The sequence below is a fragment of the Nymphaea colorata genome, unplaced genomic scaffold (genome assembly GCF_008831285.2).
Source record: "Nymphaea colorata isolate Beijing-Zhang1983 unplaced genomic scaffold, ASM883128v2 scaffold0033, whole genome shotgun sequence".
Taxonomy (NCBI): Eukaryota; Viridiplantae; Streptophyta; class Magnoliopsida; order Nymphaeales; family Nymphaeaceae; genus Nymphaea; species Nymphaea colorata.
This window is the reverse complement of record NW_022204539.1, coordinates 22,204-45,039: the sequence shown is the minus strand read 5'-3', so window position 1 is coordinate 45,039 and position 22,836 is coordinate 22,204. Positions and strand designations below refer to the sequence as shown.

Below are 22,836 nucleotides of genomic sequence, written 5' to 3'. Positions count from 1 at the left end.
CCAACCCCAACCCAACCCCAACCCCAACCCCAACCCCAACCCCAACCCCAACCCCAACCCCAACCCCAACCCCAACCCCAACCCCAACCCCATCTTTTTCTAATAAAATATTGTTGATTTTGATGATGATAGAGGAAATAAGATGAATGAAAGATGCAGTTTCAGGGTCTCACTAAGCTTTTGCTTGACTCCACTTGCTGTAGGTCCGGTAATGTTCCGAAATTCCTCGGTTGATCGATTTATGTGTGTTGGCTTTAGACGTTGATGCTGACGCTATCGCATTTTTCCCTCTGACTCTCAGATTTGCATCCGTTGCACACCACTGCACGCTAAGTCCCTTCTTCTTTCTCATCATCGCTAGCTCTGCTGATGATAGCCAGTTTGACTGATTTAAAACAGGTACTGCAGTAGTGGACGATCGGGTTTATTTCAGTAGAAACGCAAAGTGGGCATTTTCTTGCTTTTACCACCCAAATCTTGAGGCACTCGTAGTGGTAAGGATGGCCACAGCGGGTGATGATGTTGCAATGATCGTCCAGGCAAATGGAACAAGTCTGGCTGCTCTGCATGTAGTACGGCCCCATCACATTGATGTCGAAATCTGAAAGACTAATCTCAGGCTCGGTGGGTGCGTTATCGTTGGCTTGGTTTCTGCGCATGTAGACGGCTTCTCTGCGTTTTTTCCAGCAATTGGAGATGATGATGTAGAGGCAAACCGCTGCTGGTAGGGAGAAGAAGACGATGAGCAGGATGACTGCGATGTTGCTGGTGCCTCCGCCATTGCTGGCGGAGTCGAGCTGGCTTGAGCATATCGATATTTTTGAGATGATGTCAGGATAGGCATGATTGCAGCATTGCGCAGCGCAATCGTTATCGCTGAGGGCGACGGTCTTGGCGTTGGGGAAGTAGTGTGTGCAGTTGACGAAATAGGTGGTATGCTGGCAGACGCTGCAGCTCTAATCCTTGTTCGTCAGGGGGACCTGGATGCATGAGTCGCTTCTCACGCAAATGAGCAGCATGCTGAAGGCCACTGCCATTAGGAACCGACTGGTGCAGGCTTGTGGGTCTCTTCTATTGGTTTTGGGGAGGCAGGGCTTGAGATAATTCTTAGTCAAACTTTGGAAAAATAGGTTTACATTCATTCGATAAGTTTATATAGTGTCCTAATCACCATATCCTTAGGGTGGCTTTTCATTCGTCCATGTGAAATAATCCCTAAGGGCAGCATTGCCCTCCCAATAATCGCGCTAGGTAAAATGATTAATGCTATTTTTTTGGGAAATAAACACATAAAATGATTTTTCTTCTATTTTGCCGGGGGTGGGGATTGAGGTGGTGCTTTTGGTTGTCCCTTTAGGGCTTGTCACAATTTTATATTTTATATAAATTGAGTCTGACAGGCCTTAACTAAAGGGGGTGTGTTTTTGAGCTGGTACCGTTAAATTGACCATAAAACTATATGGTAAGGAAGTCGTAGCTTTCTTCCAGAAAATAATTTTATCCTTTTATAATAATAACCGCATAACCTAAATCCCATAACCATCTACTTCCACCCCAAATCACCAAACATTCCCTTGCACCTCGGCACCCCGACGGTTTGTCCACGATTATTCGCTTGGTTTGCATCGATGGATTTTTATTTAAACCCCATGGTTGATGATCTACGCCCTACGGAAATAAAACAAATACGGCCGAAATATTAAAAAGAGCAGAAATTTGGAAACGGAAGGGGTGCGCCGCGGTGGAGAGGGAAAGGGAGGCCAGTCAGAATTAACTCAGGCGGTTCAGCTCCAAAAAATGTGAGATGATATAATAGAATCAATAATCAAGACCATAGGTGCTGGCTTTGCGCGGTGTCGGTTGCCCCCAACTGACAATCTCCACAGAAATAGTAGAAATTATTGAAGAAGAAGGGGGGATTGAGTATGGGAGGCGCTATGAAAAAAGTGTTATTTGCTGGTGGGGAGGGAACGAGGGCTTCACTGTGGGGGTGTGTGGGGGTTTGCGGTTGTTAATCTTTGCTGAAGCGTTGGTTTATGAGCTTCATCTTTTGGATCCCCTCTTAGAATTTGAGCTTGTATTGAGGCACTCCCACCTTGCCTTTGAACTATTCCACGATTTTACTTATGTATTTGTACTTGTCAAACATCTTCTGGTGGTGGCTTCGGCACTGGGAGGACGTCCTCGTAGCGATAAACCCTGAGAGCTTCTCGTAAAACTGCATTTCCCTGTGTTATGGGTAAAATACCTCATTTTTTTCTTAGAGGTCATGGATTTTTTGTGAATATCAATGAAAATAGCATAGGAGAGGTCTTCCTCAAGAGTCCAGGAGCCAGCATTGGATAGGTTTTGACTGGTGGGTGGGTAGTCCTCCGGGGGCGCAAAGAACAGATAGTTTTGCATGGATTTTGATTTATTATATCAGATAAGTGCCTTTATCAAGCAATTATGCGAGAAATGGCTGCTTAAACCCCCAAAAACCATCGAGCGACATACCCCTTACCCCCTCCCGGCCAGATTATCTCCCCATTGTCCCTCATTCCACATTTAACACCCCCTTTCGCTCCGTTTTTCAAATGATTTATAATTACCACCACTTACCATCCCCAAGCCAAAAACGCCTCCTTTCTCATTGCCGACCCCGGAGCCCTCGGGTCCTCACTCCAGATCACCACCATTATTTTTTTTCGTCGCCAGTTGAACAACAACTCTCCATAATTTTAAAAGGGCCTAACCTGAGGCTATTTTGGCGGCTCTGTCTAAGGAAAATGAAGCTTACTACCTAACTAGAGAGTTGATTGATATCCTATTTGAAAAGAGGTCCATAGAAGATGGCTGAAGGGGATTTAATAAAAGTCAAAGTTCTTTTTTTTTCCAAAGATGGCCGACGTGATGGGCAAACAGAATTACCGATTCCTTGATACGGTAGCCTATTCACGTGATTTGTGAGCGTGGTAATCGCTTTTATGAAGGATCTGCTTGAAGGCATGCGACATTTAGGATTATTTTTCAGGGGGTAAATGGTCAAAAGGTTGGCCGTTTCGCACGGGAAAGGAACCAGCAGGAGGGGCAAGCAGATGCTGATCGGTTCCTACGTGCTGGGGGGAGTTTGGAGGGATAGCTTTACGGTGGAGGTGAACATGCGGATGGGCAGTTAAACGGCCAAAAGAGCCTCCAGTAAGGGAAAACCCACTAGGCCTTGCCCGTTGACTCTCCAAGGTCCCTCCTCCCGTCCTGGCGCCTCCTCTCCCGAAAGTAGTCAGTTGTTCACTCCAGTTCTAGCAATCCGACCATGTGATAAATTATATTTCAAATTCAATTATCAAATTAAATGAGCAGGCCAGCCACTTTCTAGCTCGTGGATCAAAAGTACCCGAACTTAAAAACAAGATCAAGTCAATCCGTCCATGGAAGCTTGGCCCTGGTACCGGGAGGAGGCACAATCATGCACGATTTATGAATGGTGGAAGGTTGAAAAGATCGGGAAAATTCAGATTATTAGCATGGTGGATTGGATGATGTGGGAAAGATCAGTGATATTTACAATCAATTTTCATTCTCTTCGTATTCGTGATCCTCGGGAATCTGCTCCTCCTCGGCGAGGCCCTCATTATCGAAGGTGAATCCTTCGTAATATTCCCTACTCTCCTTGCGACGCTTCCCGTCGGGACTTTCCACGTTGAGGTGCCAGCTGTTCCACTTCTAGAATCCGCCGCTGTTGAGGAAGATATCCTACTTTTGCTCCTCCTCGCCGAAGGTGATCGGCGGCGGCACCTTCCTCGCCAAGAGATCGGTGAAGTTGATGCTTGCGAAGAAGGGGTGCTGCTTGATCTACTCCGCTCCGTTCTTGTAGCCTAGTCGCTCGGTGGGGTTGATCTTGAAGAGGCCGTTTAGCAGGCTCTTGGCCTCGGCGGAGAGGTAGTAGGGGAGGGGGACAGGCTTGGTGACGAGGTTCTTGAGCATGGCGCTCTTGTTGTTGGAGAGGAAGGGCGGCCGCCCCGTCAGCATATCGTAGATCAGCGACCCGAAGCTGAACCAGTCCGCCGCCTGGGTGTATCCCTTCCGCATGATCACTTCAGGAGCGATGTACTCTGGCGTTCCGCAGAGACTGTACGTCTTCTGACTGGTCGAGTACATGATCTTGCTCAATCCAAAATCCGATATCTTTACATGTCCTTCCGCATCGAGTAAAATATTTTACGGTTTCAAATCCCTGTAGATAATGCTCTTGCTGTGGAGGTACTCCAGAGCCAGCAGGATCTCTGCCGCGTAGAACTTGGCCAGTTTTTCCTCGAATTTCTTCATCTTTCGCAGCAGATAGAAGAGCTCTCCTCCCTGGAGCAGGTCGACGATGAGGAAGAGGCGGGTGGAGGTCTGGAAGGCGTAGTGGAGCTTCACTACAAACGGGTGATTCATCGAGGAGAGGATGGTCCGTTCGGAAATGGCCTGCCGTTTCTCCTCGTTGGAGTTGAGTGACTATTTTAGGATGATTTTGAGGGCGTAAAATTGGGGTTACTTGTTCTCTGCTCCGGGGAGGCTTTCCCGCTTCATCAGTTTCTGCTGCCTGGCCTTTACTTTCCCGCTCTAATCCGACCCGAATTCATCCTCGTAGATCTTGCTCTCTTTGTTCTCCAGTTTGCTTTCCCTCAGATCCATCCTGCTCTCCCTCTCCTCGAAGATCTTGCTCTCTCTCTGCTGCTTCTCCACGTCGATAGCGAAGGCAGTCTCCTCCTTGACGTTATTGATTTCCTCGAGATCGAGACTCATGAGGTCCATCTTGGGATCGTAGGTTGCGCCCTGCGCCTTCTCCTTTATGAGGTAGACCTTTCCGAACGCCCCTCTGCCTAGTCCGCGAACAAATTCAAAGTCCTAGATGCTCTTCTTGGCCGTCCTGTTCCGTACTGGTTTTCTGCTGGACTCCTGCTGGATCAGTTCACCGTTCTGGGTGGTGATGGAGATGACTGACTTATTGAGGTTGCTGGGTCTGGACTAGCGAGCTTCTCTGCAAAGTTGGCAGGCTGGGTGTTATTATGTGTACTTTCTGCTTTTTGGAAGTCGGAGGCGATGGCTGGCTTCTTGTTGGGTGTGGGCGTGCGGTGGGGGCATCGTTCGAGGGCGGCCTCCTGGTCGATGGCGGTGCATACGTTTCCCATTGGGTTTGGATAATGTTGAAAGTATTTGAAACCAGGCAATTAATCAAATATATCATCACTTCTTCAAAAGATTATAATCCATCATACGACACCCCTCCCTCCACCCCATCCCTACTCCTCAACTTCTCACCATTCAAACCTTTTGGATCAGATCAGTAAGTATGACGTTTTGGCTGGCTGTTTTGGCAGCTTTACCAGTTTGCTTTAAGTTATTTCTGTTGGTTATTTTGTAGATGGAAATGTTGTGGTGCTTTTGGCGGCCTCGCTTGGAGGTGAGGTGGCGAGGGGTGCATTTTATAATGCTACTTATTCACCAAATCCAAGGCGATTATCACATTGATTTGACTGCCGACCATCGTAAAACACCATTAGATCAGCGTGATTTTTCCTGCCCTCTTTATGCTACAAATAAAGTCCATGCTGTTCTAAGCTGGATTTTCTAATAATAACTCCGGTCGAAGGCTATTGCCATGAAAAGTGGACAGAGGGGGTACTTTTGGACGATGGGATCGGTAATGGAGATCGGGAGTGGGGCAAGAATGCACAGATTTACTCTTATAGGTTATTCCTTTATTTTTACTATGAGTAAATAATTCAACACAAAAACCCCTTCAATTCAAATACCCATAAATCCAAAACAGTTTTCGCTACGTCATCGTTTTGATTCAGGGAGTTTATCCCTGGGGGTTAGTATGCTCCTTCTAAGCCGCCATCCTTTTTCCGATCGATTACCTGCTGGCTGGTTTTGTATAATTGTTATCGTCGCAGATGGAAGTGAAGGTTTAGGAGGAGAGTCCGATCTACCGGCAGGTTGAGGATTGCATGGCGGCGCGGCGTGAGCGGCGGAAGACCGGTCGCCGTCCGGTGGTGGCCAACAAAGTTGCATCTAACATGCACTATAATTACTCGCTATGGCAGTTGGAGGAAAACGCAGCCTACATGCAGTTTCTAGAGGACAACCAACCGCTCTTCCGGGGCAGCAAAAATGACCGCAGGCTTGTCAAGATCAACGTCCTCATGAGCATGTGCGTGGGAACCCGCTCCCCCGACCAGTGCCGCAGCCACCACCAGAAGATGATGAAGTACCACAACGACATCCCCACCATCATCCAGTACATTCGCGGACTCATCGAACTCTCGCCCGTCCACGCCCTCCGTCCCGTCAAGCTGGAACCGGTCCACGAACCCAAAATAGAGCAGGCATACTCCAGTGGTGGTTAGTGATATTTTAATTCACCTAATTATCCATCCCTCCCGTCCTTCTTTGCCCAATCCCCTCCAATGATCTGAAATTTTCAAAATATTACTGGACTGCCTCCCCTTCCTCGAAAACACTTCAGGGTTAGATTTCAGCTGGGATGGCGTGTTTGTTTTTCTGGGAGGGACGCTTGGAAGGGGGGAGGAGGAGGGGTCAATTTGGCAGGATTGAAGGGTGGCTTTTGCGTGTTTTAGAAATCTATTTTTAATCAATAAATATTACGCAATAATATAATCTTGGGAGGAGGAGGGGTTACTTAGTTTAATTGTTTCATGGAAGATATCTTGCCAATCTCTTGGGGGGATTGAGTGGGCAGTTCTCAACCAATAAAACCCATTTGTTTTTACCTTTGGGGCTGTTTCATAAATGTTTCTCCCCATAGTATGGTGAATCTTTATATTTAAAAGTTAGAGAATGGGGAGGGGGTCGAATGCGGTCGCGTTTATGTTTCAAAGGGGCTTTGAAGTTCCCAGAATAATAATTTCACTTATAATAATAACGTTTTGCCAACATAAGTAATATATGTCTCAGCGATTTTCGCCATAAACCGCCAACCAAAATCACAACCCCTCACCAACGCCCACCCGCCCACCTTTTAATCAAATCTCACGTACAAATTTCAGAAGAGTGCCCCCACGACGAAGATGCTTAGAACCACACACAGACAGAGAAAATAATCATACACACACACAGTTTCAGAGTTCCCTATGGAGACTCACTTAGAATATTTCCTACATGCATTTTCTGCTCGAAAATCAAGAATTGTTTGGTGGTTCTCGAAATGACCGCAAGGCGTCCAAGATCAACGTGCTGATGAGTGCGGCGGTGGGCACGCGCTCTCCGGACCAGTGCCGCAGCCACCACCAGAAGATGATCAAATATCACCAAGACATTCCCAACATCGTCAAGCATATTCGCAGCCTCGCCCGCACGCAATAAAATTTAAACGAAACGCCCTCCGCTCCTCTCCCTCCTCCGCCCTCCCTGCCCGCCTAACTGCCTCCCCCTCCGTAGGCTCCGGAGCGGCCGATGGAGAGTCCTTCGACCATTTTCGACTGGGACTCATGGGTGATATTGAACGAGAAGGCGTGGGAGTAGCGCATGAACGAGGAATGGCTTAGCGGCGTGGAGGACATCTACGGCAACATCTGATAGTCTATATTAGTGACTCCTCTTCTCAGCAGTCTTCCCCGGCGGTCCCACCCCCAGACGACTATTATAAATAGTTTAATCATTGATTATGGGCGATTATTAATCACTTCTATGCATGGTGTCGGCTTCTGGTTCATCGATTTGGCCTTACTTTTAAACCCCTGACTATGGGTGCCAGTGCGGTTCATTCCTTTCGTTGGGGCCTCCCTTAAAACTCTAATAATAAGTTATTATCACCAATATTCGGCCTCGTTAAATTATGCCAACCTTCCCACTTTAAAATTAATCCACCGAAGAGCTCTCCATCTTCACACCCGTCCTCTAACTTATCCAAACATTCGTTTTTCAGATGATTCGGCAAGATGAGAGCAGGGTCTAACTTTATTAACCAGGATGGAAGTTAAAGCGGCAAGGGAAGGGTAATGTTTAAACTTTTGTGGGGTGTTGCTGTTGGTGAGTAAATGGTGAATGGTGGGATACGAGTAGTGAATATGGAGATCACTGGCGTTTGACCTTTCGGATGATGCGCAACTTGGTCCTGTCGACGAGTTCGGTCTCCATGATGGAGCGCAGGTCGGCCTTGAGGTCGGCGTCGATGTCGCTCATCAGGTGGTCGTTCATCCAAAACTTCACCTTGAACTGGTCGAACTCGCTCAGCGCCTCGAAGGGGTGCCGGAACTTCACGAACAGGTTCACCAGCTAGTTGTCGTCCTCCATCGCCTCCTCCACCACCTCCACGCCCGCCCGCTCCTCCACCGACCGACGCTGGCGCACCTCAGTCGGCCTCAGATGCTGCAGCCGGTTCCTGGTGCGCTGGTTCAGCTGCCGCAGGTTGTGGATGCACTGCAGCAGGATCTGCCTGATGTAGACAGGGCTGTCCTCGATTTCCAGCAGCATTATATAGGCCAGGTTGAATACCTTGCGAGGCAGGCTTCCCGAGAAGGTGACCTTGGTGATGCCGGATAAAAATTGCTCATACATGTTGTGGCTCTTTAGGAAGTTGACGACGGGGTAGGGCTGCGTGTAGAGGAGGGTGAGCAGCACAAGCAGGGGGTATTGCTTATCATCGGCGCCCACCTTATCCGCGATATCGATGAGGAGGAGAAGGTCGGTTTCTGTGAGGGAAATCTAGCAATGGTTGGCGATGATTTCGCTCATGAGGAAGCAGTAGTAGGGGAGGGCCTCGATGGACTCGTTGGCGTTGAGGAACTGGTGGTACCTGCGCTGCACTTCCTCCCAGAAGGCTCTGAAGTAGCCCTCCAGTCTGAAGATGGCGCCGTCCAGCTTCACCAGGTAGGCGTTGTAGAAGCGGAAGATCTGCGTCCCCTTCTCCTGCCTCGCCAGGTACCGCAGCGACTGCACTGCGAACCTCTCCACCTCCGCACTGATCGTGTATCCCCGCTCAAGCAGCAGTTGGTATATCTCTATCAGTTTCTCCTCGTATCGGCTGTAGAGCTGCTGCTGGTTGTCTCCCTGCAGGAACTATGAGATTTCATAGAATTCCTTCTAGATGTGGGCGAGGGTGGTGGCGTCTTTCTCGATGCGGAGGAGGGCGTAGAGGAGGTTGAAGGAGATGAGGGCGGCGTGCTGGTTGGTGGCCATGCTCTCCAAAAAGGACTCCTTTATCTTCTTCAGAACCGCGCGGTAGAGTTCGGGATTGGGCTTGAGCAGGCTATCGTAGTTGTTGATGACGATGAGCTCCATAACTGGGTCCTCCATGCGGACCACCTTCAGCAAATTGGTCAGGATGGAGGCTGAATACCAAAGCTTTTACCTAGGAACTTGTGGATTTCGGGATAGGTCTTCTTGGACCTGAGGATGCGTTCGAAGGCCTTGATGCCCTCGAGGATGAAGACCTGTCCTCGGTTCATTTGCGTTTCGATGTAGAGGAAGTAGATGGCGGAGGGGAAGTAGGCGATGGACCTGATGATGCGCAGGATCACCAGGGGGGACTCGATGCGCACCAAGGAGTCGAACTGGGTCAGGAAGAAGGCGTAGACGACCTTGAACATGTCCTCCCTGATGTTGATGTAGGGCGAAATGGCTGCGAGGACCATCAAGCTCGTCTCCAGCTTCTGCTCTGCGCTCAGGCCGTAGAAGTCGAAACGGGAGAACTAGTTTCTACGTAAAGGATGGCTGTACTTCACGCACTGCATCAGCTCGGAGTCTTGCTCGCTGCTGCCCACTGAGCCCGACATTATCACCATCAGGATCTCGAGGATGTTGCGCGGCGCCTCGTCTATCTTCTCGGCGATGACCTTGAGCAGGCAGGCCGCCCGCACTTTGAGGTAGGTGCTCCTGGCTGACCCCTCCGTGTACTCCTCGGCCAGCTAGACGAAGAGCTGGGGATCGTCAGTGATGGAGTCTCGCTACTACTGGGTTGAGGTCGAGTACATGAAGAGGGCGAAGACCATTTAGAGCTTGTGCTCTTGGAAGAGATGGGAGAAGGAGTTGCGGGCGAGCTGGTTCTAAAGGACAGTGAGACACTGCACGAGCACTCTTTCTACTTCCGGTTCCTCCACTACGTTTTTGCATTCGGCTAGGGCGGTGAGGAATACGATTTGGAACATCTTCTCGGGGCAGAAGTCGTCGCCGTAGAGTTCCGCCACGATTGAGGTGATGGTGGCCTTGACCGGGTTGACTTGCGGGTAGCAGCGACTCACTATCGAGTGGTTATTGTGGAACAGCAGCAGATAGCTCTCCAGCATCCCCACCAGGAACTCGTTCTTGCGGATGATGCGCATGTCCTCGCGGTAGTAGTCCTCCTCCTCCACCATCTTCTCGAAAGCTGACTACAAAAACTAGAAAAGTAGAGTCACTGTCGGCATGCTGAGTAAAGCCAGATCTACATGGTGCGGTCCCTCACCAGCCACTCCTCCATCGTGAAGCTGGTGATGGCCTGGTACAGTTTGAGCGCTTTTGCTGCGAGGGGTTGCAAGATTTAGCAGAAGTAGTCGAGGACTAGGTCGGGATCCTGGAGGAGACTGTTGAAGTGGGCTTGGATGACGATGATGCAGGCATCGTAGCGCTCGAAGCTCTCCTCGGCCAGCACCTCGAGCACCTTCTCCTTCACGACGTTCTTGTAGACTCCTTCCTCGTCGCGGTTGAAGAGGTGCTCCAGGCCTCCTCCCAGCAGTTCCTTAATGCGGGTGTCGATTCCCGCCTCCATGGTGAGTCCGTAGAGCAGTTCGATGAAGCTTGCCTTTTCGAGTCCGCTGTGCGCGAGATCGTAGGAGTAATTTTTGAGCAAGCTGGCGGCTGCCTTCTTGATCTATACTGACTAGGCGCGGAGTTACATTCTTCCTGGCCGAGGATGAGGCAGACCAGTTGCTGCGTGAACCCTGGGGTTTAAAATCGCTTGACGAGTTGATGCTGCGCCTCGTGCGTATCTGCGGGGGTGCGTCCTCGGTAGGTGGCGACCAGCAGTTCGCGGATATTCTGGTGGGACTGCGTATGGTTGGGGATGTTGAGCCTGCCGTGTTCTTCCTCCATTGCGTATTTATAATATCATCCTGTTGGCATATACATTAGCAACGCACCCACCAAGCTTCAAATACCCTCCCATAATACTCTCTCGCATAGTGCATTTATTTGAATGCGAGCGAACTTTGAGGCGTTAGAGTCATCAGCCACTTATAATAATTTTGGAGGGAATGGAAATGAACGATAGTCGCTTGCGCAACCAAGCCATCCGGAAGAACATTCGCAGGATGGAGCTGGATACTTATTCCAGGAGCGCCGCAACGAGCTGCTCAGTCAGCTGGGCGAGGGCGAGGATTACACGTATTTGGCGAACTCCACGCAAGAGCAGGAGCGATTCGTCGAGGAATGCGCGAGGGAACTGACTGGCGAGCCTAAGCTCTAGTGGCTGCCCGCTATCCACCGCCTCCACAGGGCGCTCATCGCCTTCAACGGCGAGTTCGAGCACTGGTTCACCAAGAATATAATCCGCAACCTCAGGGACGCAGTGTCGGTGTAGCTGCAGCTGAAGGGAGTGACTGAGGCCGCCCTCAACTTGCTGATCGACTTGCACTACTGCTCCGCCAGCAAGGAAAAGACCTTCGCCGCCAAGTTCATGTAATATGAACCAGTAGCTGACCTGATCGAACTGGGGTAAACAAGCAGCTGCCCATACTGACCAGGCTTTCCTGCGTCATGCTCCTCTCCAAGATCACAGCTGAAGACGCAAAATACCGGTTCCCCATCCTCAGAGACGGCGGCGCCCTTCTGATAGTTGAGCTGGCGACTGAACTCGGCAACTCTGAGCCTTCGGAATCGCTTCTCTCGCTCTTCTTCCAGGCCTGCCAAGTCTTCACGAGGTCGCACAAGTCCACCAGCCAGCTTCCCTACTATAGTAACTTGTACTTGTTTTGCTATATAGACGCTTTCGTTAATTGCTCCCTGCTTGTCTTGTTCATGCATAAGCAGATGGCGGAGGTTCCTCTCACCTTCTGTCTCTCAATTTTCGGTTCCTTGCTTTCAGTGGATAGGGAACACGTCTACGTGTCAATCTACAACTACGTCGGTTTCCCAGAGAGGCTGCTGAGTCTGCTTCAAAGCGATATAGCAAGTGTGCGAATCAAGGCCTGCCTAGTGGCCAGCTACTTCTCCTACTGCGAAATCTAGGCCATTCTCGATGATCTCTTGAGTCGAAACCTGGTGGAAAGGCTTTGGGAAGGCTATCATCGTTTCCCTGGCAATAATGACTACATCAAGACCATGATGAATTGCTTCTCCAACGTCGCCGATAAAGATTAATACGCAGAGATCATTTCTAATCACCCTGTGTGCGCATTCATCGGCAGCCAGTTCGCCGCTTCAGACTCTCATGTACCTTGCCAATCACTTAGGAAATCCTCAGCTAGTCTTTATACTGCCTGCACACGCTGCTGGGAAGGGTGCGTTACGAGAGTATGTAGCGGATCGTCAACAGTACAGACATCCTGCGCGTGCTCGCCCTCCGTCTGCACGACAAGGTATGGCAGGCGAAATTTGTAGTCGATATGCTAAAAGCAGTCATCGTTATGATACAGCGGTCGGAATAAGTCTTCCACATGGGGCCAAATCCAATCGTATACAAGATTGAATCGGAATACAAATCCCCCAACTGGTCGAAACCATTCGCAATGAAACAGTAAACAGGTAGGTTGTGGCCCACTGTGACGTCCTCCTCAAGCATTTGCATGATCACCTACTCGGAGATCCTGACTTCGTGTGATAAAACTGCGCTTATTATACTTTATGATGGATAGTAAGTTGGAGTGGATAAAGTGATCATCAGAGAGTGTTGTCTACCAGCTTAGACAGCGTGAGGAAAAGCTGCTCCTCCAGTCTCAACTGCTTCACTCCCAGGGAGGATTGCTTCAGCGAGTAACTGAAACGACGCAAGGATTACTATAGCGTCCACTTGGCTCGCACGTCCTTCTCGATGAAGGTGGCAAGGTCGACCGTCCCTGCGAAGTAAATCAGGATCGACTTTTGCTCCAGGGGGACATTGGTGAAGTTTTCGATTTGGGGCAGTCCGTAGCTCTCCTCAGTGTGGTTGCAGAGCATCACGTGGTCGTAGCTGCCGCCCTCCACCATTTCCTTTAAGTTTTGAGCGATGCGCACGTCGTATCCCCAATACTGACCGGCTTACAGTCTTGGTGCCTTCTTCGAGACTGCTTCGGCTTCGTAGTAGGGTGCTTGAGGGTCTTCGAAGTTTTTGAGACGAAGGGTGACGCGAGTAAGAGGAAGCACGAGGATGTTCATGCGAGCTTGCTGCTTAAGACCGATGTCCACCCAGCTGCCAGCTCCATGCTTGGTAGGGCGTTCGAGGGCCACGCCTTATCGGAACTAGCTTGGCTGGTCTGCCTTTAGGTGATGCTTGGCCTCAATAGGATTCATCAGTCCAACGTTATTAAGATCTGGATGCATCTTAAACAGGTGCTTCCTTAGGTATTGAGGAGTCTATAAGTACTGCAGGTTTCGAGCAATATACTCACACGGTACAAACTTTTCGCTCTTTGGCTGGTAGCTATGGTCCCGCAGGATGACGATTTCGTCAACTTTGAAGATGCTGGCAATGCGTGCTATTTCGCTGATAAAGTAGGCGCGGAGGGGAGATGTTTGCGGGATCTAGAGAATGGAATCTGGGAAGCAGATGGCAAGATGGGACAATTTGGTATGGATGCGTTATTCTTGTTCTGCTTTTTCCTCTCCAGCCACGCGTTGCTTGCCGTCCTCACTCTAATCGTAATTGTCAATCAGGGACAAGCTCTTGCTGACCTTATTCTTCTTCTTCTCCTCCTTCCTGATCTTCTTGTCTTTCGGCTCGTCAGGCTCCTAGACCGTCAGCTTTCCCTTTCCCATCAACAACTAAACAATATAATAACATCACCTCCAAACCAACCACTTAATTAACCTATCTATGCATTATAGGAAGGATATGATGGGAAGACGATGAATTATGAGATGAACATGTAGGATCATTGCCACAACTTTACCATGCCCTCCCAACCGCAACTGATCACGGTAGTTGGCTGACTCGGATGCCATTCCAAACCTATGCATGCGCCTGCGTGTCCCTCCAGCACTCTGTAGGCCTTGCTAGTCTTCCAGTCGTAGAAATATAGCTTTCCGCGCTCATCTCCTGAAGCTAGGAACTGTCCATCATAGCTGAAGTCGATTGCACAGGCGTAACCAGCGCAATAGTGACTATCGAACTTCTTCGCTCTAATCCTCCTGAAGTTTCCTCCCTTGTTCTCGTATATGACTATCTGGTTGTCTGAAGACTGTCCAGCATAGTATTCGCCAGAGGGGTGCATGGCTGTAGCAGTGATTGTGTGCATTTCAGGTTATGAGACGTGTCTCGTCACCACAGGCACACCATACTCCCAGATGAACAGCTTCTTGTCGTCAGAACTGCTGACGAACTTGTTTTCCTCAATGAAAGTTAGCGTGTTGACTGCACCCAAATGTTGGGTATACTCCATTGTCTTTTGGCCAGTGCGCAGATCGAACTGGAAGATCTTCTTCTGGTTGGTTCCACAGAAGAAAACATGTGGGTAATGCTCTGATGGATGAAACTTGAGTGTGAGGGGAATGCGCTTGAGTCCGAAGGAAGCAGCTACTTTTCCATACTCTGTATCCCAGTGAAGAACACGATTGTCGAATGATGCACTCAAAAATTGCTTGCCATCGTGCGAGAACTGAACGTCACGCACTGCCTTGCTGTGGCCTATGTATGAATGAGCACATGAACGGTCCTTAACAGTATCGAACAAGTGAACCTTGCCTTCAGGAGTTCCCAGCAAGAAGAAATGTCCCACCTTAGGGAAGAAACGCACAACTTGGTATCCTGCTTTTTGACTTCCTACCCACGTAAACACATCTTTCTTGGGTAAGTAGCAAACCTAAATAAACAAAATTACATCTCCACCGCGTTTGTAGTCAACTGGTGGCTCCACATAGGAGAGACCCTTGTAGTCAGTATACTGTCCCCAGTGGAAGAGCGAATAAGGTTAGAAGTTCTTCTCCACTTGCTTGGATTCTTCAATTTTAATCTGCTTCGTGGCTTCAGCTTTCGCCAGTTGTTCTTTCTGCTCAGCAGTCAGTCCACCATTCGACATGTTTTCGCCATAGCCAGCCCATGGTCCTCTGGATTCAAAGGGTCCCTCACCCTTTTCACGCTGTTGCTTGTAGAGTTTTGTCAATTCTTTCTTGCTTTGCGTTGTGCTTTTTTGGTAGGCGGTGGAAAGGAAGTCAGGATGGTGGGATCGATGACTTCTCCCATCAATTCGCTCTTTTCCTTGAGATGTTGATAGGTGGGGGCAAAGAGAAGTCCCTTAGTAGTGGAGTCTGGGTTGCACAGTAGCCCAGACGTCTAAAATTGTGCATTTATTCATTGAAGTTGTGCAGTGGAAGAGAGTGTTTTTCCACCTTGCCTGTTAGATACTGCTTAGCCTTGTCTGACTCCTCAAAGGATACGAAGTTGTATTGACTTTTGATCTGGTCGTAGCGAGCCAGTGCCAGTTATGTGATTTCGGTGGGCGGAGTGATGTTAACCTGTGGCTAATCTTGCTTTAGTCGCTTACGCAGTCTCTCGCAATAATCTTCGCTTTCGGATGCAGACTCTTCAGACATTCTATTATAAAATCATACCCTGTATAGTTGCCCATAATTGACCATAGACATCAAAAACGACTGAGGATATGGATTATTGATGATATTATTTGAAATTTGGCTCATAATCATTATGAAGTAGTTAGACAAGAGTTAATAAAAGAAAGGGAAGATGTTAATCGTCCACAACTCGCAATGCTTGCTGCATACTTCTTCACGCAAGCATCCATAACTTCCATTCAGGATCACCGCTATCCTCAACGCTCTAGCCAAGCTATAGATATTTTAAGCTTCCCAACTCCTTCAAGCCCTTAAAATGGACGATATTTCTCAGGAAGAAGTGTAATCTCGCATTTCCAGCATTCACGGGGAAAGATATTTCTAGTTTGTGCAGTACATGTGGGACGACAGCTACAAGAAAAGCGAAATGTACATCAATACAGATACCTACTATATGAAGCATACCTATGCTGCTGCACAAGCTGCAGTCAAAACTGTCCTTATTGCCACTAAAGCCATACTTAAAAAGGCTATAAATATGCATATGCAGTTGTTAGACCACCTGGGCATCACAGTGGTCTCAAGACACAACCTCATGGATTCTCTTTCTTCAACAACGTAGCTATTGCTGCTGAATACGCAATCCAAAGCGGATAGGTAAAAAGGGTGGCAATTGTTGATTGGGATGCCCACCACGGATAAGGAACCCAGCATATCTTCTATAAGCGCAAAGATGTGCTCTACATTTCGCTTCACCGTTTCGACAAGGAAAATTCTTTCCCCATGTGCCTATATCAAGCAGTTAGAACAGTGGAGAGGGTGAAGGAGCAGGTTTCAACATCAATATTTGCTGGAATTTGCCATAAAAGAAGCCAAACTCAACATACGAGCGCGATTAATCGGTGGGGGATGAGGAATATGCAGCTGCTTTCAGGAGAGTCGTGATGCCAGTGCTCAAATAATACGCCCCTGATTTAGTAATCATTAGTTGTGGCTTTGATTCAGGGGATGGAGATACGATAGGAAACCTAAAAGTGAGCAAAGTTGGGTATAAATTGATGACAAGGTAGCTCAAATCCTTGGGAAGCCTATCCTAGCAGTGCTTGAGGGAGGATATAATGAGGAGGTTTTAGGATGGGGATCATAGGCATTTGTAGACGGCTTAGTCTAAGATAAGGATGATGAGAAAGTGATTGAATTGAGGAAAAAGAGCCAAAATGTGAATAAGATCGGATAGGAAGGCATCAGTAAGTGCATTGAACAAGTGGGAAAACGATGGAATCTCCAATGATTAGTGTATCTTGAAAGTATTATCTACAAATCGACTATTAAACTCATTTTTATCATTTAAATATTATTAGCATTAAGTGATACATATACGAAGGAACCAATCATGCTTGCTTCTGCTCTGGTAGCCATTTTGATTAGCTGAGATTGTATTTTGGAGCCGACGAAGGATATAACTTGGGAGGAGGGATTGGCTTAGGATAATCTGGCTTCAGGTGGGATGATGCACCACGAATTTTCGATCAAACGTATCATTTGGATGCACAAACGAGCTGCATTCAGAGTCATCTGTTTCATCCTTGCAATCGTGTTCTCCATGGCCTTCAGCCGAGCAACTTCGAAGCTTTATTCCTCATTTGATACAAATGTCTTAGGATCAGTTGCAAAAATGAAGCCTAGTTCCTCCAAAATTTTCACGTAACTGTTCAAGAATGACCGAGGAGCATATGGTTTGGGAATTGAGTGTACTTAAGGTTGTCAGAAAGTCTTTAAAGCTAAAGCTCAGAATTAACTTTTCTATCACTTCCTAGTTGGTTGATCTCAGCCAATGGATATTGGTGTAGTCTGGAAAGTTGGGAAAGCGTTGGGGATTAGGGGTAAAGACGAATTTGCACATCTCTTAAAGCTCTTTGTCTACAATTCTTGCACCGTCTTGTATTAGCTGAGTATTTACAGGTCGCATCCGTGAATACTTCGATGAACTTGACGAAGTGACTGGCCTTGTTGGTCTCCCGTGACTGTGAACATGCTGGAGCCTTATCCCTCCTCTGTGATGAGCCTGATCTGCTCTAGGGCTGTCCTGAGGTTGATGATGGGTGTCATGCTGTCCAAGTACATATACGTAACTGCTTAGCAGGGTCACCGTTGAAGAGTTCTTTTCGTTGAAATCATTTAAGGCCCACAGGTAGTCCATAATCTTCTCATATGCCATGCCAATCGTGAGAAATCGCCATTTCCTTTGGGAAGTGTGGGCTTTGCAGCCAATTCTGCCGAAACTGCATCAATGGCGTCTTTGAGGAGAGTGATCCGGTACGCCATTTAATCGATGGTTGATCTTTGGCATTTGCAAAATTTAACCTTACAATGGCATTTCCGTTGTTTAATGGGTATTAGGACTTAGTTTAAAGATTGATGAGAACGGAGTGATATCGATTTCATAGGCTTATCCTGGCATTTCAATCATAATGAATCGCAAAAGCTGCTTTCTACTGGATGCCTGAATGGGCAAAGGATTCATCAAGTCCTCCATTCCTTATTTTCGGACAGTTGAAAATGGAAGCAAATCAATTTTTTGATGTCTGACGGATACTCTGGGATACTACTGGATGAAGTTTCTTCAGGCTTGGGAAAGGAGGATTTTATCCAAGAGCATTAAGAAGGTTGCTGGCAATGAAAACATGCTTCATTTAATCCTTAGCAATGCTCCTAATCAATCTTGTTGTTTCTCCCTCCTCTTTTATGGAATAAACAGCACTTAAATATAAAGGAATTGTGGTAAGCTAAAGTTTAAATGCACCCTTAACCAATTCAATCAGCTGCTTTTTTCCTTATCCGAAGCTTGGGATAGATAAACCCTGTGAATTCTTTCCAGTTTAAGACTTTTCTAGAGGGATTTTATAATCGTAGATTGGATTATAAAGCCATCTTCTGATCTGACGATGAGTGATTGGAGACATTTACCTGTAGCTGGCATGTATCGTGAATGATTTTAGTCTTCTATTTCGAAAGCTCGCCTCATTGAAGTCATTGAAAGCCCGTCGTAATCATACAAATCAACGATATTCTGCATAGACGGATACATCAATCCCATAAGCTTCAGTTTAGGACCAACTACGTGAAGCCAATCAATCTTATCGTAAGGATGATTCTTTGGATTTTGGAAATAAAGAGCAGTCAAATTGGATTGAATTTAGATGAGTCATCAGCTGGCTTAAGGTGACCCATCAGGCACAGTGACTCCATAGCTGGATGGCGTGGATTATTCACTTCCGTAAGAGTTTTATTTAGATAGATTTCCACGCTTCCAATTCCGTTTATAAATTCCACATCAATAGTGTTTTTATCTTTATCTGCTTCAAAAGAGAGTCTGAAAGGTTTTCTTTCTCCATTCTCATCAGTAAAAGTGTATTGTAGATCATTATATACGAAGAGCTTATCGATGTATGAGTTAGTCATTTAGATGATGCTTTTAGCTTATTTTGAAAGACCAATTATCCACTGCTTAACGTCTGGGAATACTTTTCTAAACTTTTCACTGGCATCAATTAGCTTCTTTAACCTGTCTATGGATCTGTGATGTTTTTAGTCTTAAGGTAATCCTTATTGCTAGTATATTGAGTTAATCCACTTGGATCACATTGAACTTAGAATCAAGCTTCATTTTGACTTTTCCATTGAATGGTACACCGTATTTGGTGTAATTAAGATCAATCTCACCGATTTTTCATATATTGGCTTATTTTAGCAGATTTTTCATCAATATCTGTACTCTTCGAGCCTAAAAGCAAGTGTAAAGGCTTTGTCTTCTTGAAACGATCTTTGATCTCCAAGTTAAAAGGTTCTTATGTCCCAACGAAATGAACTGTATTTAGTGAGATTATCCTAAGATTGTTGATTTTATTGTCTCTTTAATCTATATGATTAGAGGCTATCCAGCTGGAAGTTATAAGTCTTTCAGTAATAGCAATCCAGCTCTTTTATGGAAAAGATTACATATGAATTGTTCATCTTTTGATTTGAATTCCTGGAGGACCACCTTATGTGAATTTAAGATCCTGATTGTGAACCGATGAGGGAAATAGGGAAGAAATGTTCGTTGTTGCCATCTAGGATGGCTGTGAAACATCAACAAGCACTCCTTTCCTAGATCAGAGTAAATGACATTCCTCAGAAAGATTTCGACAGTAGTCTCATCATTTGTGTTCCCGTTATAAGTTTTAGTTGGATTTGGGTTATCGTATTTGGCGGTTACCTTAACTATCCTCCAATTATGGTTGATAAATTCATAACTTTTGTCTTATTTATGGTCTGTATGCATAAGATAGCCAACCACGCTAGATACCTTCGTAGGATGGTTGTATCTGTATTGAAGCATCCTCAATTATGCCATATTTTCCTTTTGAGATTTGTCATATAAGATACTCAATGGCCATTTGATTGATTCTGGATTGATTTTACCATGAAGAAGATCAACTTTTCCATGTCCGAACCAATGAGCACCCATTGAAGGCGTCCACGGAAGGGCATCAACTGTCTGAATGAAGAGTCTGTTCACAGAAGGATGAATAAAGCTTCAACTGTTGATTAGATTAAGGGTGAGAGCGAAAGCTTGACATGTCTTGGTTATCAGTGTCCTGATTGGCCATTACACACTTATTAGAGCCCATCTTGGTTGAGAGATGCAAACCGTCATCCAACTCAACAATAGACTCAGGAAGATGGGAATCAAAGACTGCAGTTGCTTCAATCTCAGGGTAAGATGTGCTGTCACCCCATACGTCCCAATCGTGAAAGAGTCTAAAGGCTCTAAAGTCCATAATATTGATGTTGATTCCTTCTTCTGGGAAGGCCTCCTTAAAGCATTCAACATAAAACCTATTGAATTCTGAAACATTCTTAATCAGCTAAATCCATCGTTCATAGCTGTATTCCGACTTTGTTTTTTGAATTCTTCGACATCTGCATTGATATTCTAAGGTTTGACCATATTCTGCAGTCCATTTAATTTGATTCTGTTGAGGTTAGCATTTTGCTCAAACTGGGACTTCGTGTACATTTATTGCCAGTGATGTGCAAAAAAATAGGTGTGAATTTCGTTGTTGAGGGTATTTGGACTCACTGTCAACTTACCTCGGAACATTATCATGTCGTTTAGCTTCATTTTGGATTTTCCGGCTTGGAAAGCTTGATATATTAATATTATATGCCCTAAAGCCATCATTTTCAAAGGAAGACCGTAAATAGGCATGCCAGAGGAAGAAACTAGCCTCCAGCTGTCCTTTGATGCAAAATAGGCAAATTTTGTTGAAATTTCATCAGTTCCACATCATCCGATATTGATTAAAAATCTCTAAATTAGATAAGCCATTTAAGCCTAATCAATTCTTTTTCTCAAATGCAAATGAACCCAATTAGGCATTTTGACCATGTTCATGCAAGCAAAATTGAAAAAACCCAACAAAAAATGATATTAGATATAAATGATGATGTGCTGATGAATCAATCATTTTTTTTCCTATTCGGATAGCCATTTCGACTGGCTCAAGTTGTACTTCGGAGCAGCCGACTTATACATACAAGGAGGAGGGACAGGCTTGGGATATACTGGTCCTCCTTCTTCCTCTTTAGAATGACGCTCATACTTCCGATCAAAAGTATCATTAGGGTGCACAATGCGAGTGGCGGTGAGAGTCATCTGCTTCATTCTTGCAATAGTGTTCTCCATGGCCTTCAGTCGAGCCGCTTAGAAACTCTGCTTACCTTTCGGTTTAAATGTCTAAGGATCTGTGGCGAAGATGAAGCCTAGTTCCTCCAAAATCTTCACGTAACTGTTCAAGAAAGCACGCGGAGCATAGGTATTGGGGAATTGAGTCTTTATGAGGTTGTCAGAAAGTCTTTAAAGCTTCAGTTAGGAATTCACCTTTTTGTCCACTTCCTAGTTAGTGCCTGTATCCCATTTCACCTTTGTATAGTTCGGGAATTGGGAAGCGTTTATCGTTAGGAGTAAGGACGAAAGTTGCAGTGCGCGTTAAGCCTTTGCCCTATTTGGTATCTTCGTCGTAGGAACTGAGTATTTACAGGTCGCATCCCGTGAATACTTCGATGAACTTGACGAAGTGACTGGCCTTGTTGGTCTCGCCGGTGACTGTGAACATGCTGGAGCCTTATCCTTCCTCTGTGATGAGCCTGATCTGCTCTAGGGCCGTCCTGAGGTTGATGATGGGTGTCATGCTGTCCAAGTACATATACGTAAACTGCTTAGCAGGATCACCGCTGAATAACCCATCACTATCCGAGTCGTTCAGTGCCCACAGGTAGTCCATAATCTTCTCGTATGCCATGCCAATGGTCAAGAATTCATCTTTATCATTGCTAGGTGGAGATTTTTTTTCCATCTCTAATTTGACTGCACCGATGGCTTGCTATAGAAGTTTAACCCGGCATCCTCTCTAATCTTATTTATTCCTTGCGCAATTACATTAGATTATATGGCATTTGCATTTGGCTTGCTCTAACGAATAATAGGACTTGCTCGCTCTGTCTATAAGGGAATGATCAACTTTGATCTCATAGGACTAGACTGGCATTTCGATCATGATAAATCGCAAGAGCTGAGCCCTGCTTATCTCCTGGATCGGAAGAGGATTCATCAAATCTTTCCATTCATGGTTTTATTTTATTGGAAGTGGAAGCATATTAGATCTTTAGAGGTGGAAATTGGATACTCTGGGACGCTATCAACTGGGCCTTCCTAAGGTTAGGGTAGGGAGGATTTTACCCAAGTGCGTTGAGGAGGTTACTGGCTATGAAAAGATGCTTCATTCATCCTTAGCAACGCCTCTTATCAGCTTAGTAACTTCTCCTTCTTCTTCAATAGAAAACAAAGAGCTTAGATACAGAGCGATCGTAGTAAGCTATAGCTTGAAAGCACCCTTGACCAAATCAATCAGCTATCTTTTCACAATATCGAAATTTTATTTATTTACCTATGGGAAGCCTCCTCCATACTTAGGTTAATTGATTTTGTAATCGTAGATTGGATTGTAGAGCCATCTTCTGATCTGACGATGGGTGGTTGGAGACATCTATCTGGTAGCAGGCATGTATCGTGAATGGTTTTCATCCTCAATCTCAAAGGCTCTTTTCATTGCATTCATAGACAAT

General features: G+C 46.3%; 2 protein-coding genes across 2 annotated transcripts; both read right to left on the bottom strand.

Annotated features, from left to right (window-relative positions):
* Positions 1–3,831: 3,831 nt before the first annotated feature.
* On the bottom strand, positions 3,832–4,416 carry LOC116267989 (uncharacterized). The gene is made up of 2 exons (XM_031649852.1): positions 4,202–4,416; positions 3,832–4,123 (listed from the first exon to the last, which is right to left on the bottom strand). Exons 1-2 carry the CDS (start codon positions 4,414–4,416, stop codon positions 3,832–3,834), a joined length of 507 nt encoding a protein of 168 aa, XP_031505712.1.
* Positions 4,417–14,399: 9,983 nt separating this feature from the next.
* LOC116267988 (uncharacterized) lies at positions 14,400–21,397 on the bottom strand. Its single transcript, XM_031649851.1, has 5 exons — positions 21,278–21,397; positions 20,360–20,525; positions 20,131–20,219; positions 14,976–15,038; positions 14,400–14,873 (listed from the first exon to the last, which is right to left on the bottom strand). The coding sequence occupies exons 1-5, from the start codon at positions 21,395–21,397 to the stop codon at positions 14,400–14,402; spliced, it is 912 nt and encodes a 303-aa protein (XP_031505711.1).
* Between the last annotated feature and the right edge of the window lie 1,439 nt (positions 21,398–22,836).